General features: G+C 36.7%; 1 protein-coding gene across 7 annotated transcripts in view; it reads right to left on the bottom strand.

Moving 5' to 3' along the window:
* Usp34 (ubiquitin specific peptidase 34) overlaps nucleotides 1-14,141 on the bottom strand; it is a 187,376-nt gene that overhangs the window by 56,733 nt on the left and 116,502 nt on the right. For 5 of the 7 annotated variants that reach the window (XM_006514565.2, XM_006514567.2, XM_006514566.3 and 2 more), the window contains 10 exons: nucleotides 13,684-13,788; nucleotides 12,675-12,730; nucleotides 12,462-12,582; nucleotides 7,583-7,766; nucleotides 7,033-7,196; nucleotides 4,463-4,528; nucleotides 1,436-1,582; nucleotides 1,294-1,350; nucleotides 1,132-1,209; nucleotides 554-648 (listed from right to left, as the gene is read on the bottom strand). In XM_006514565.2, coding sequence (XP_006514628.1) covers nucleotides 554-648; nucleotides 1,132-1,209; nucleotides 1,294-1,350; nucleotides 1,436-1,582; nucleotides 4,463-4,528; nucleotides 7,033-7,196; nucleotides 7,583-7,766; nucleotides 12,462-12,582; nucleotides 12,675-12,730; nucleotides 13,684-13,788 — 1,073 coding nt within the window. The remainder of the gene's footprint in view (nucleotides 1-553; nucleotides 649-1,131; nucleotides 1,210-1,293; nucleotides 1,351-1,435; nucleotides 1,583-4,462; nucleotides 4,529-7,032; nucleotides 7,197-7,582; nucleotides 7,767-12,461; nucleotides 12,583-12,674; nucleotides 12,731-13,683; nucleotides 13,789-14,141) is intronic. The other 2 variants (XM_017314317.2, NM_001190401.2) reach the window with 1 other exon arrangement.

Genomic DNA, 14,141 nt, shown 5'->3' with positions numbered 1-14,141 from the left:
ATCTGAATCTCCTGTCTTAGAGACCAACATTAGACAAGTAACTCTGATCTTTCTGTGAAACCACATCTTCAATTGTTGAATGGAAAACAACTTTGATATTAATAATAGTGAAAATAATTTACTACAAGATGTTGTACTGACTAAATTTAGTGATATAAAAGTACTTCCAAACTAAAAAAATCTGTATTATTATCTAGAAACCAGTCACTGAATCTAGACAAGGGAGTCAGTGCAGACAGACAAGTATGATCACTACCTGTATCTGTCATGTCTCTCCTGAGAAAACCCAGACAGCTCCCAAGTTTAGAAATCCCCACTTTCTATCCTACTGTGTATGCTAAATTAAACTTCACTGACTACTACAAGTTACTGAGTGATGTTGAGTTCCAAACAGCTAATATTACGTGAATCACTAGAGTGTACTATGTGTACATGTTAATTATATCACATTGACATACAGCTGTCATTATCAAAGGCCTCTAGACTATGCTGAGTTTGTCTTTTCACTTCATTGGGTAAGCAAATGATAAAAGTTACATGGAAGCCAGCATACCTCTTTTCAGCTCGGACTTTCTTCCCACAGTGAGAACAGGTGTACATGTTGTCCCCTTCTAAGGTGTCTTTAATAGTAACTTCATCCAGAGACTCCTATGGGCAAACCAACATTGAGAAGATGACATGATTTACAACATGCAATTAGTCAGAATGCATAAAGAAAATCAATTTCTTTTTTAATAAGAAGGAATTTCAAATTAAATTATATTTTTTTCTCATATGAAATCTAACTTTTGTCTGAGTTTGCGTGGACTATGCTTTAGTGTATTTATAAATGACGAACCTGGATTCTGAAATTAAACTTTTTATTTGCGATATTCAAAAAGAAAAAAGAAATCTAACCTTTAAAAGATATTTACACTTTTACTGGGAAATAACCAATTATGTAGTCTATTTTTAGTATTAAAAGAGTAAAGCATGAAAGAAAATACATGAAAACAGCTATTTCTTCGCATGACCACAAATTTGTTGTGTGTGTGTTCGTGCATGTGTGTGTGTGTGTGTGTGTGTGTGTGTGTGTGTGTGTGTGTGTGTATAAAGCATAAACAAGTCCAAGTTATGTACAGTATCACTCACATAAATATTCTTCATATCTGCCACCTGGCACCTCACAGTATAAAATTCTTCAGCAGTTTGACTAACATGTTCACAATCCTGGATGATCAACAAGCAAAAATTAGCAATTAAGTATAAGCCCCTCCCAAAAACCCTTATAAAACAACAAAGAGATATACTTACCAACGAAACAACATTGTTTGTAATGACACCTCCAAACAGGCTTTTGACAGTATTTTTCTATAATATAAAACAAATCAAAGTCAGTGATTGAAATTCAAAGTTATATAAATTTCAGACAAATTTTCAGTATTCTAGTACTAACCAGTTCTGGCGACATTTCTTCCACTTTAGTAATGAGATCTGTAAAGAACTCTGTCATGTCTTTCTGCTCCCCAGTGTTGAGAGGCTGCTTGTCCATAGTGTAAGTTTTACAGAAAGGCCTAGGGTTATAGGCTTTGCACTCACTCTCCTGCAAGAGAAAGAGAGGAAGAAATATCAAGTAAGAAATGGCCAGAACAAAATTTAAATCAACAACAATCATATGGGGTGGAAAATGCCATGTCGCTAGTGCTTAGCAGGTGCAACAGGAAGAGCAGGAATCCAAGGCTAGAGAATCGGAGCCTCCTGGATTTATGAGAGACCCTAGCTCAGAACAAAGCCAAACAATTAAAAAACATCTCTGCCCCCACAGAAAATAAGATAAAAACCAAACTCAAAACAACAAAGCAAGTTAGAAAGTTTTCTGCCCGTCAACAGACAGACAGACAGACAGCCACACACACACACACACCCCACCCCCAGATTTCACTTTGTAGCCCTGCCTCTGTTTCAGACTCCTGCATACTAGGGCTGGAGAAATACTCCACTATACCCAGCTGAAGACGACAATTGTTCCAAACACCCCCTTCACTTCTTTGGGTTGAGCTGAATGGTATTTTTAGTTTAATGGTCCTGATGTTGAGATCATAAGCTCACCTTATTAAATTATTATTGGAACTCAAATTTTAAGTTTCTCTATGCTGAACTTTATGAAATTTTATTAAAAGCAGTTCAGATTAGTTAGATGTGATGGCACAATGTTAACCCCAGAACTCAGAAGTCAGAGGCAAGAATCTACAGCGTGTTCCAGGACAGCCAGGTCTACACAGAAGAACCTTATTTGGCACGGAGGGGTAGTTTAAGCAGCAGTTCTGATTTTGTCACTTCAAATGTGCTCCATCTCCCTTGAAAGGAAAATTTAAAAACCAGGGCATAGAAGTGATGTACCTATATTCCCAACATGCAGACAGCTGTGACAAGATGTTAAGTAAACGACCCACATATACATGAACACCCTGACCCAGAATGAGGTGACATTAAAAGTCAGCATCAAACAAACTAGTATATTTTCTATTTGTGTAGGAAAAGAAAAGTTTTTCAGTCTGAGAATACAAGACAATTATGGCATTACTTGTCCTGAAAATTCCAACAGGTAAAACTTTAGTATCAGAAATAGAAAAGAAACATGGAAACTGACAAATATTTTGTTGACTCCTAAGACTTCTAGTTGATTACACAACAGGAAGAAAATAGAGAGGAGTTCTGAAGAACCTTATATATACAACCATACAAGTAAAAAAGCAACTAGGTAATGGGCTTCAAAGGGCTTCATGTTATCAGGGGTGAAGCAGGCTAAGTAGCATGAATAAGACCATAAATACAATACTCACCTTAAAAAACATTCAATGTTTTAAATATACTCCCTATCATGAATAAGACTATCTGCTTGTACAGTGCTAAACTGTTATCTCTGAAAACATAGATACAAGATACATTATATGTCTTGAACAAGTTACATTTAGGAATATATATGCATAGATACACACACTCACAATAACGGGGGGTGGGGGGGCAGAGAAACGTGTTTGGAAGAGAATGGAGAGGGACATTCAAAAAGGTTTAGAGGTAGGAAAGGGACAGGAGAAATGTAATTAAATTATAATCTCAAGAAAATAACTGAAAAGACATAGCATAAAATTGATTTTCTTTTTCAAACTTTGTGTGTGCACACGCATATGCGTACACATCTGCATAACTAGGGAAGAAAGACCTGTATTTACAAGCAACTGTGACTGACTGATGTGAGTGGCAGGAGCAAAACTCGAAAAACTCTACAAACACAGTAGCAACCACACAGTTTTAAGTGAGGTACCAATATTTAAAAAAAAAAATCTTTTTTTACTTTTACAAGTTTAATTACTTTTATTTTCTTTGTATGGAGTTTTGTCTGCAAGTATGTCTGTGCACCAGGCATATGCAGTGCCTGTAGAGGCCAGAAGAGGACATTAGACCTAGTTATAGAGGGTTGTAAGCTGCCATGTGGATGCTGGAAACAGAACCCAGATCCTCTGGAAGACCAGCTAGTTTTCTTTTTTCTTTTTCTTTCTTTAAAGATTTATTATCTTGTGTATATGGGTACACTACAGCTCATCTTCAGACTGTAGCTGTCCTCAGACACACCAGCAGAGGGCACTGGATCCCATTACAGATGGCTGTGAGCCACCATGTGGCTGTGGGGAATTGGACTCAGGACCTCTAGGACAGTAGTCGTGCTCATAACCACTGAGTCATCTCTCCAGCCCGATCTAGCTTTTGTAAAAAGATCCCTTACTTTTTCCAATGTGGAAATAAGACTTAAAGGGGATAAAGAGACAACAGTTAGAAAGTTTGCATAAAAGAGTTAAACCAGTGTGCGTGCTGGTTTTCTGTCAACTCAACACAAGCTAAAATCAACTGAGAGAAAACTTTGAGAAAAGGTCTCCATAAGATCTGGCTGTATGCATGTATGTAGGGCATTTCTTAATTAGTGATTGATGAGGGAAAACCCAGCCCATTGTGGGTAGTGCCATCCCTAGACTGGCAGTCCTTGGTTCTAGAAGAAATCAGGCTGAGCAAACCTGAGGAGCAAACCATAAGGAGCAAGCCAGTGAGCAGCACCCTTCACGGCCTCTGCATCAGATCCTGCTTCCAGGATCTTGCTCTGTTTGGAGTTCTTGTCCTGACTTCCTGTGGTGAAGAACATTTTGCATGGAAGTGTAAGCCAAATAAACCCTTTCCTCCTCAAGTTGTTTTTGGCCATGGTGGTTTCCTTGTAGTAATAGAAGACATAATTAAGACAACAAGTAACAGGAAAAATACTAGAAATGAAGGGCAAATTAACAGAAGATAAGTAACTCAGCTGTGATTGCTACAAGTCTATAACAAAGAAGAGGGATAGCAGTAAGTCTAATTAACAGAGCCAGTAAAATATTTACGGTCACTATAATAAAAAATAATCTAATTAGTTATTCTGCACATTTTTCAAACATACCATTAAATATGTAAACATTTTCTGAAGTTCCAGAAGAGTTGTCTTGTGCTTCATGTCTTCTGAATACTGAAAGACACGAGGAAACAGTGAAAAACTAATGGTAGTGTGTGGACATCCCTGTATTACTATACTTCATCCTTCTAGCTGTCTGGAAGGAAACACCTCACATTTAACCCTTTTCTTACATCTTAGAAAAACCAGGGTATTTTTCTATTACAATTTACAGTGATAGCCATTATGATGAAAAATTGACTATAGAGAGATCTTTCTTAAAACTGCTTTCTAAGCCAGGCAGTGGTGGCACACGCCTTTAATCCCAGCACTTGGGAGGCAGAGGCAGGTGGATTTCTGAGTTTGAGGCCAGCCTGGTCTACAGAGTGAGTTCCAGGACAGCAAAAGTTATACAGAAAAATCCTGTCTCAGAAAAAAACAAAAAACAAAAAACCCTTGCTTTCTAGATTACATACCTTATTGATAAACAAAAATAAAAAGCACTTTAAGTATGTAAATTCCCTTGTAGAGTAAACTCAAATATTATAAATTACATTTTAGTATCAATTAGTTCACATTATAATTTTTCCTGGAATAATATACTTCAATCCTAAGGAAGAAAATTGTTCGTGACTTTTTTAAACAATCTAAACATCAAAGTACTACAATCCATGATTAGAGAATCCGGCTATACTTAAACCTAATTGCTTTTATCTATTTTTTAAGTTTATTAATTTGGGTGTGCTGCAGGCATATGCAAGAACTCCAGAAGTCACCCTCCAGTGTGGACCTCGGGAGCGACTTATTTTTAGACACACTGTCACGCACTGGGACCTCCTATTCCTTGGCTAGACTGGTTGGTCAGCAAACTTCGGGCCTGCCTTGTATCTGCTGCCCCTGACACTGGGATCACAACAGGCACTGTGTACTTGCCTTTTTAGATGGGTGCTAGGGGTGAAATTCAGAATCTCGTAGCTTCCACAGCAAAGTGCTCTACCCAGTCAGTCATCCTCACCTCACAAAAAGACAAGTCCCAAGTTGTCACCTAGCCTGTGCAGTGCCTTAAATGAGAATGGCCCCCATAAGTTCATGTTTGAATGCTTAGGGAGTGTCACTATTTGAGAAAGGATTAGGATGATTGGACTTGTTGGAGAAGTGTCTTCAGGGGCTGTCCTGGAACTCACTCTGTAGACCAGGCTGGCCTTGAACTCAGAAACCCACCTGCCTCTGCCTCCCAAGTGCTGGGATTAAAGGTGTGCGCCAACACTGCCCGGCTTAAAGTATTCTTTAACATGAACAAAAAAAAAGCACCAAAATGTATGACCAAGTCATTATGGGGAGGGGGCACTAAAAACATGATTCTTTGTTTCTTTCATGTTTATAAAACACTACAAACCCGGCAGTGGTGGTGCAAGCACTGAGGAGGTGGGTCTATGCCAGTACAAAGACAGCCTGGTCTACAGTTGAGTTCCAGGACCTGCCAGGGATACACTGAAAAACCCTGTCTTAAAAAAATAAATAATAGAAAAGCTCTCTTGTCTCTCCTCTCTCTCTTAAGCTCTTGCTTTTACTCTCACTTTCGTCGTCCTTCTTTCCCCCCCTCTTCTTCCCTCTCTCCACAAGGCCATGGCCGGCCTCTACTCTCTACCTTTCGTCTCTCTGTCTCTCTTTCTGTTTACTACAATAAAGCTCTAAAACCATAGAAAAAAATAAATAAAAAATAAAATTAAAAAACATGAGAGCCAACCCCTGACATTATTAATGATAATCTTCTATTCTTGCAGAAAGGAGCCTAAAATAAATCTCTCTCTCCTGAGAGGCTTCATCCAGCAGGGGATGGAAACATGCAGAACCACAGCCAAACATCAGGTGGAACTTGGGAAATCTTGTGGAAGAGAGGGGCAAGAACTGAGGGAGCCTGTGGTATCAGGTATACCACAAGAAGACCTAGAGAACCAACTAACATGGGCCCATGGGGGTTCACAGAGACTGAACCACAAACCAAAGAGCATGCAGAGGTTAGACCTAGGCCCCTGCACATTTGTAGATGTTCAGCTTGGTCTTCAATTGAAACCAAGACTTTCTCTGACTCTGTTGCCTGCTATTGGACACACTTCCCCTAACTGAACTGCCTGGTTGGGCCTTAGTGGGAGAGGAGATGCTTAGTCCTGCTGGGACTAGATGTGGGGTGGTACACAAAGGCGTCCTCTGGTCAAGAGTAATAGGGGGAAGGATTTATAAGGGTACAACTGGGAGAGCAGGGAAGGGGGGGCTGCAATTGGGATGTAAAGTGAGTAAACAAACAAACAAATAAATGAAGTGAAAAAAGAAATCTGTATTCCATTTTACTGAAATACAATATTAACTATGCATACTAAGCATATAAAACCCAAAAACTACATAATGAAACTACGAATAAGTGTAAATAAAATTAAATACATGAAAATAGTTAGCCAGGACAACAAAAATCTCTTTTCCCATATATTCTTGATATTAAGCAATGTATTATTATTATTATATCAAATTAATTATGATTTATGAAACTATTCAAGCTTTGGTTTTCAGTTTGGAAACTCTACCTTAGCAGTGAAGACAGCCTGTCTTGCCTCTGGTATCATGTACAGCTGCTGAATAGTAGAGGCCAAGTAACAAGTAGCTCCAAGGTTAGTAAGGCCAACAAACCGGCATTCTGCACGGACATCCTCATGAGGCCAGTAGTCCCACTTGTAAGGTGCATGGGCTGCTGATAAAAAGAGGGAGAAGATACCCCAAACAAACTTAAACATATCTTGCTTTGATTGGCACCTACTACCTCTATTGATTTGCCAACTAGTATGTGTAGAATTTAAAATATTAAGAATTAAAAAAACATTTTAAATCTAATTATAAAATTCAGATTAACAGTCAAAGCATTACTTTACTTGGTATTATGCTACTTTATACAAAGAAAGCACAAATATTGAAAATACATAAAGGCTTTTTACATTTTTCTAGTAAAATCAAATGCTGACTCTTCTATCAACAATGTGTATAACCAAGTGTGCGAAAAGGTGATTCTTTAATCAGTGTCCTTAAGTGTTCATTGCTGCATTCAATTTATAAAGAGTCAAGAAAAGGATGAGCGCTTACACTGCATGTGCTGTGCCATAACCCAGTTGTGTATGAGCCTGTAGTTCTCTACAGACCCTTTCACCATCTCCACCAACAAATCATAAGCAGCAGCCCTGCAAGAGTGTGATTTGCACTTTGGCTGCCGTCGGTCCTTTAGACTGGGCAACAAAAACAGAAGATTGAAGATATCTCTTAAAAATTCCTAGGAGATAAGAAGAAAGCAGGTATGTTATCTAAACATGATACCAATTATATTCCAAACATAACAAAAAACAAATTGGATAATGGGCTAACTATAATTTACTAAGATATCCATCATAAGTATATAGCAGTATCATAAATCATCACCAAAGTTCTTTTTCTTGAAGAAAACGGAACAGAATGGACCCATCTTTTAGTTTCTCCCCACTTCAAATTTCATATCTATCCTTACAGATTATCCTTGCACAGTGTTATTATTTTCATTTGTAAATTACTGATATTCTATTAAGGCCTTGTCATTCCCTATTTGCCAAATCCTACAGATGTTTCTCCATGTGGTGAACAACGAGAACAGAAGTACCTCACCCACCCTGAGTGCCAGCCGTGCAAAAGAGCAGAAACAATAAGAACCTTGCTAGTACTTAAAACTGTGACAAATGCCAGTTAGGATGAAAGACATAAACCTCTTTCCCACTATCTTCTTAATTTTGTAATCTAAAGAAATGAGGTTTACTCTCAGATGGACCTAAATTGTTTTAATGTAATCAGTTTTCAAATCCTAATTTATAACAGACTTTTGTCCTAAATTCAATTTGTGTATTATGTTACATTTTGGTTATAAAGCAGAGTTGAAGATATTCATCTAGCACATTTTAATTTAGGCTTAAATACAAATAGAAGGTGATGTGCTTGAAGGGAAGCCAAGGCACACACAAGAGCAGGGGTTGGGACCACGCAAAGATGAGTTTACCCAGGTTATCTTTTCACTCAATTCTTCTACAAAAAAGCTGTTGATTCATTCTCTGAAAACTACATAAAACTGTACAATGTACTATGTCTGTATCCACCTTACGTCCTTCTCTACCATGCCTATCTAATGTCCATTTATCTTGCAACATGTGCCCTTTCCAAGCTCATGTTCTTTCTCTCCCTCCCTCCCGACCTCCCTCTCCTCCTAGACAATCTCTCTTGCTTTTTCTGAGGCAGGGTTTCTCTGTGTAGCCCTGGCTGTCCCTGTACTCATTCTATAGATTAGGCTAGCCTCAAACTCAGAGATTCACCTGTCTCTGTCTCCCAAATCCTGGTGTTAAAATCATGTCACCATTGCTTTCTCTTTTCTTTCTGAATAAGCCACTGAATCCAATGAATCTCCTCCTACAGACATGGGCAAAGCCTATCTATCCCCTCCCCAGTTACTGTGAACTGCTGACAGCTCCTCAGCTAAGGAGACCTCGGGTCGCTTGTTCTTTTCTAATTATTCTCCCTTACATTTTACCTAGTTATCTCTTACACATCCCAAACATTACTACTGTATCTACCCTGTGGTACAGTACTTCATAGGGGACTGAGAAGAAAAACTATACATATTAAGATTCAAATAGCATCACTCTTTAGTAAGACTGGCATTTTGTTGCAGTCTGAAAAACCTGACTTGCAATCAGTTCCCTACATGAATATCAAACTTTCCCTAAATGACAGAAGTGGCTCACTGTATCAAACCGCATGTAGTTTATGCTAAACATGTTTTAGGAATCTTGAATGTCAGCAACTGGAAATGCAGGACACATGCTCAGTCGCAGTAACAACGATGGCAAAGTTAAACACGTTCAATTCCACCATAATGAAAACTAGCAGTGAGTCCACTGTTAAGTCCTCTGAGTCCTGACAAATCACTCACCAGGGGTGGTACTGGGAAAGCAACACACAGGACTCAAAAAACTAAAACCAAAACATCTTAAAATGTTTACCACTAGGATGTTTTCTCCAGATCTATTTTACTACTTCCAAATATTGTAAATCATACTTTCTAGATTTGCAAAAGAAGACAAGATTGGCTACTAAATACACAAAATGATTTGAGTCTTATTTCATACAGATGACTCAAAGATGATATAATTTTATTTTTATCTATTTAAGGATTCAGAACTGAGATTACTGTCACGGAGATCCAAAACAACATGTTCAGCTGCACTGGTAACCAAACGTTTCAACAGCAAGTACAAATTGGCCATAAAAAACTAACAATGAGGGGCTGGAGAGATGGCTCAGATGGTTAAGAGCACTGACTGATCTTCCGAAGGTCCTGAGTTCAAGTCCCAGCAACCACATGGTGGCTCACAACCACCTGTCATGAGATCTGATGCCTTCTTCTGGTGTGTCTAACAACAGCTACAGTGTACTTATTTATAGTAATAAATAAATCTTAAAAAAAAAAAAACCAACTAACAATGAACTATCTTTGCCAAACATCTCATAACTCAAAGGAAAATAAGCTCTATTTGTATAGTGATTTTGAAAAAGTATACTTAAAACCCGTGATCAAAGCATTTTACCATAAACACTGAGCCAATGAACATTTTTGTTTTCTATTCTGAATCTACCTTTATTCTTCAAAAAAGAACTTACACAAGGCCGACAGAATTTTTTTGTTTTGTTTTTGTTTTCCTGAGACAGGTCTCTCTATATAGCTCTGGCTATCTTAGGACTCACTATATAGAGCAGATTGACCTTGAACTCACATAGATCCACGTGCCTCTAACTCCTGAATGCTGGGATTAAAGGTATTCACTACTGTGGCTCAATATTAAAAATAGTTTTTGGTAATAAATCACAGTGTAATACAAAATAAATTGAAAAATATACGGTATAACACGCTTGTAATGCCAGCACTCAGGAGGTAGAAGCCGGAGGACCAGGAGTTCAAAATCATCCTGTGCACATAGAATAAACTATACAGTATTCAAAGCTAACCTTGGTTATTTCAAGACAGTTTCAAAGCAACAAAGAAGTACCAAAACATAACTCTTCTGAACACTATGTGAACAACATTCTTTTGTATTCTCCATTAGATGCCTTAACAGAGTACTTAAGAGAATAAAGGTACTTGCTGCCAAGTCTAATCTTTTCATTGCTGGAAACAACATGGTAGAAGTTATTGTCCATAAGTTGTCCTGAAACCATCTCACATATTCCATGGCATAAATATGACCACAAATATTCACAGGAATACTCACATAAAATGTACCCGACTATCTATATTCCCAACACTCTGGAGATAAAGGCAGGAGGATCAGGAAATCAAGGCCAGCCTTGGTTCCAAATCAAGTTCAGGGCAAGCTTGGGCTTCACAAAATCTTGTTTCAAAAACAAACAAAATACCTTGGCAGGGATGGGGTAGATAATCAAGATACACAAGAACCTTCTTTGTTTTCCAGTACTAGGCAGCTTTGTATCCTTTTGTAATATTTGTGTACAATGTTATAAAAAAAAGTTTAGTATGTATCTAATTTTGGATAAAATTTTATGTAACAATTTAAACACAAATCTATACATCTAATTATTACCACTGAATATACTACTGGTGGCAAAAAGGAAAGGGCATTGACAAAATAACATACAGCATAATAACTGTTATTTTAAGAAAACTAACTTTTAAAAAAAAGTACATATAGTAGTAGTTTCTAGAAAAAAAAAAAAAACAGAAACAGAAACAACAACAGCAAACTAAAATTAAGTGGGATGTACTGGCACATGCTTCAAGTCCCTGAAAGTCTACTACTCACAAATTGAAAAATAAATAAACTGGGACATTAGTGATAAAACTGATCAGTATTATTTCTTAAATACTGTATCAATCAATAAAAAGTAGTAAAAGTAATGAATAACAAATAAAATAAAGGGGTTGTGGGCTTTGTTATAGAGAAGATGAAATATAAGAATCATAGAACAAATGAACTTTAGTGTATAATGTGTATGTATATGTACATGCTTTACACACACATACATATATTACATATACATTTTATGTATATACTACACAAATACATACACAACACACACACATAAACAAACAAGTCATAGCCAGGCGGTGGTGGCGCATGCCTTAAATCCCAGCACTTGGGAGGCAGAGGCGGGCAGATTTCTGAGTTCCAGGCCAGCCTGGTCTACAAAGTGAGTTCCAGGACAGCCAGGGCTACACAGAGAAACCCTGTCTCGAAAAACAAAAAACAACAACAACAAAAGAAGTCATTGTACTCTTTTGCTTACTGTTTAAAACACAATTAGTAACTTCAAGATAAAAGTTCTCAAAATGAGAAGTAATTACCTCACTGCAGGAGATAAGTGCCAATGACATAGTTATTAAGAGCTATAAATATTCAAGACACATTTCAAGGAGGCCTTAAAAATATGAAAGCATGAGCTACAGAGCTGGCTCAGCAGTTCCCTGACTTCAATTCTACAGCAACCAAATGGTGGTTCACGACCATCTGTAATAAGATCCGATACGCTCTTCAAGGGTGTCTGAGGATAGCTACAGTGTACTCACATATATAAAATAAATAAATAAATAAATATTAAAAAAAGTAAGAGGCAGGGTAAAGCCATTATAGTCAGAATGACCATCACCAACTGACTCTACTACGTGAAGACATTAGTGCACAAGAGAAAACATATATAAAAATGTTTTCACATAGGAAATGTCAGAGTGGACATTCCCCTGAGTAACAGAAATTAAAATTTGTTTTTACATTCTAAACATATATTCTAAGTTTCCTATTTTCACTGTTAATTTATTCAGAATTCATCATCAAGTTCTAGCAAACATGGCTTGGATATAATGTAAAACAAAACAGAACACACATACAATGTAAAAAGAAGCTTCAACTATGACTCATGCATATATTTTAAAGCATACCTGTCCCTCTCTTGAGAATTTGAAGGGTGGCTTGTGTTTAATAACACTTGTTGCCAGTCTCAGGAGCCCCGAAAGCCCATCATCTTCTATACTGCCATCTAGGTGGTCCAGGATTTCTCTACTGTTAGAAAAGAACACAAGCAAAAGATAAATAAAGATATTCTTTTCTCTTTGTTTAATAATTTAATTGGTAATTCTGCATTAGATTTTTACCTGCGAATACAGTCAGCCAAATGTCTTGCCAAAGCATCTAAATCAAGGAGTGTTGTCTTAAGGCAAAAAGAAAATACAAAATTCAAATGCAGATTTTTATGTTTGATGTATCACAAATTAGAAAAATATAAATTATCTCATATATAATAAAAGTTATTTTACAAATTAAGTTAAACTTGATTTATCTTTTCATCTACATAGTATTAAAAACAAACAAATGAACAAACCCCAAAGCCTATACTTTAAAGTGCATCAAGTCCATTAAAAAAGGCAGTGGTGGCTCATGCCCTAAACCTCAGCACACAGGAGACAAATTTAAAATAGATTATCACAGCCACAGTAGTAATTATAGTGGAACAGTAAACACCTGACCAGATACTAGTTTTTTGTTTCCCCCTTGACTTCATCTATCAAGGTACAATTTACACATGGAGCAGTGATATGTACCACAGTATACTGGTACACAGTATCACAATACCCCCACTCCTTTTTTTCTATTGTCATTATCTTTGACCCACGCTTTAATGATAAACTAAACATTACATTTTGGAAAATGGTTCCCAAATATCAAAATTGATCCTCCTTATGTTAGTCTCACCTCTTTAGAATTAACATACATACATTTCCAGCTTAACTAATTTATATAAAGAGGAAAATATAAAGTCTATGTGACAAGTGTATCTTCAAAATGTATTTTTTTTAAACATTTATTTGTAGCTGGATGTTGTGGAGCAAATCTTTAATCCAAGCACTTATTTGTTCAAAAGAAAATGTTTTAGTTTAGCTTAAAATAATTTCAATTGAAAGATTTAAAGTCAAAGTAAAAATAAGAAAGAAACTAGGAGAGAACACAAGGGAATGATGTAACAGGCAAGTTAGGACAGAACCTGCTCCTTAGAGATCAATGAAGGTGCTCTCAGCTGAAAGGACAAATAAAGCCATGTGTGTCTGTGCAAGGCTTGAGTGTCTGCTACACAGTAACAACTGAAGACATTTGCTTTCAACATACCTGACTAGCGTCCTTTATGTGTATGTTGTCCACTAACTTGCATAATAACCAAAAATATTCTTTACATCCAGGTTTTAACAGTGGTTCTTCTTCATAATCATCTATCTATTAAGAGAAATTTTACCTTGTAAAATCACTTTTAAAAATATTAACATGTTTAAGCAAGCACAGACTTTATGAAAGTAAATCCCTAAACAAATAATATACAAACACTAAAAAAGAGTGAATTCCTGGTGAATTCTGTAAAATCATACAATCACGAGATAAAGAAGAACAAAATACCACCTTTAGTCTAAATTTACTCTGGAGACAGAATAAAGCAAGGTCTCAGAGAAAGAAACAAAACAAAAACAAGAAAAGAAAAACAATCTTCAATTATTTGGAAAAGATATAATCATAGGAAAATATGCAAATTCTACAGTGTATATTTTTGTAAATTATTTTAAAATACTAATGAA

The sequence above is a fragment of the Mus musculus genome, chromosome 11, assembly GCF_000001635.26.
Source record: "Mus musculus strain C57BL/6J chromosome 11, GRCm38.p6 C57BL/6J".
Classification (NCBI taxonomy): Eukaryota; Metazoa; Chordata; class Mammalia; order Rodentia; family Muridae; genus Mus; species Mus musculus.
This window is presented reverse-complemented; position numbering and strand designations above follow the sequence as displayed.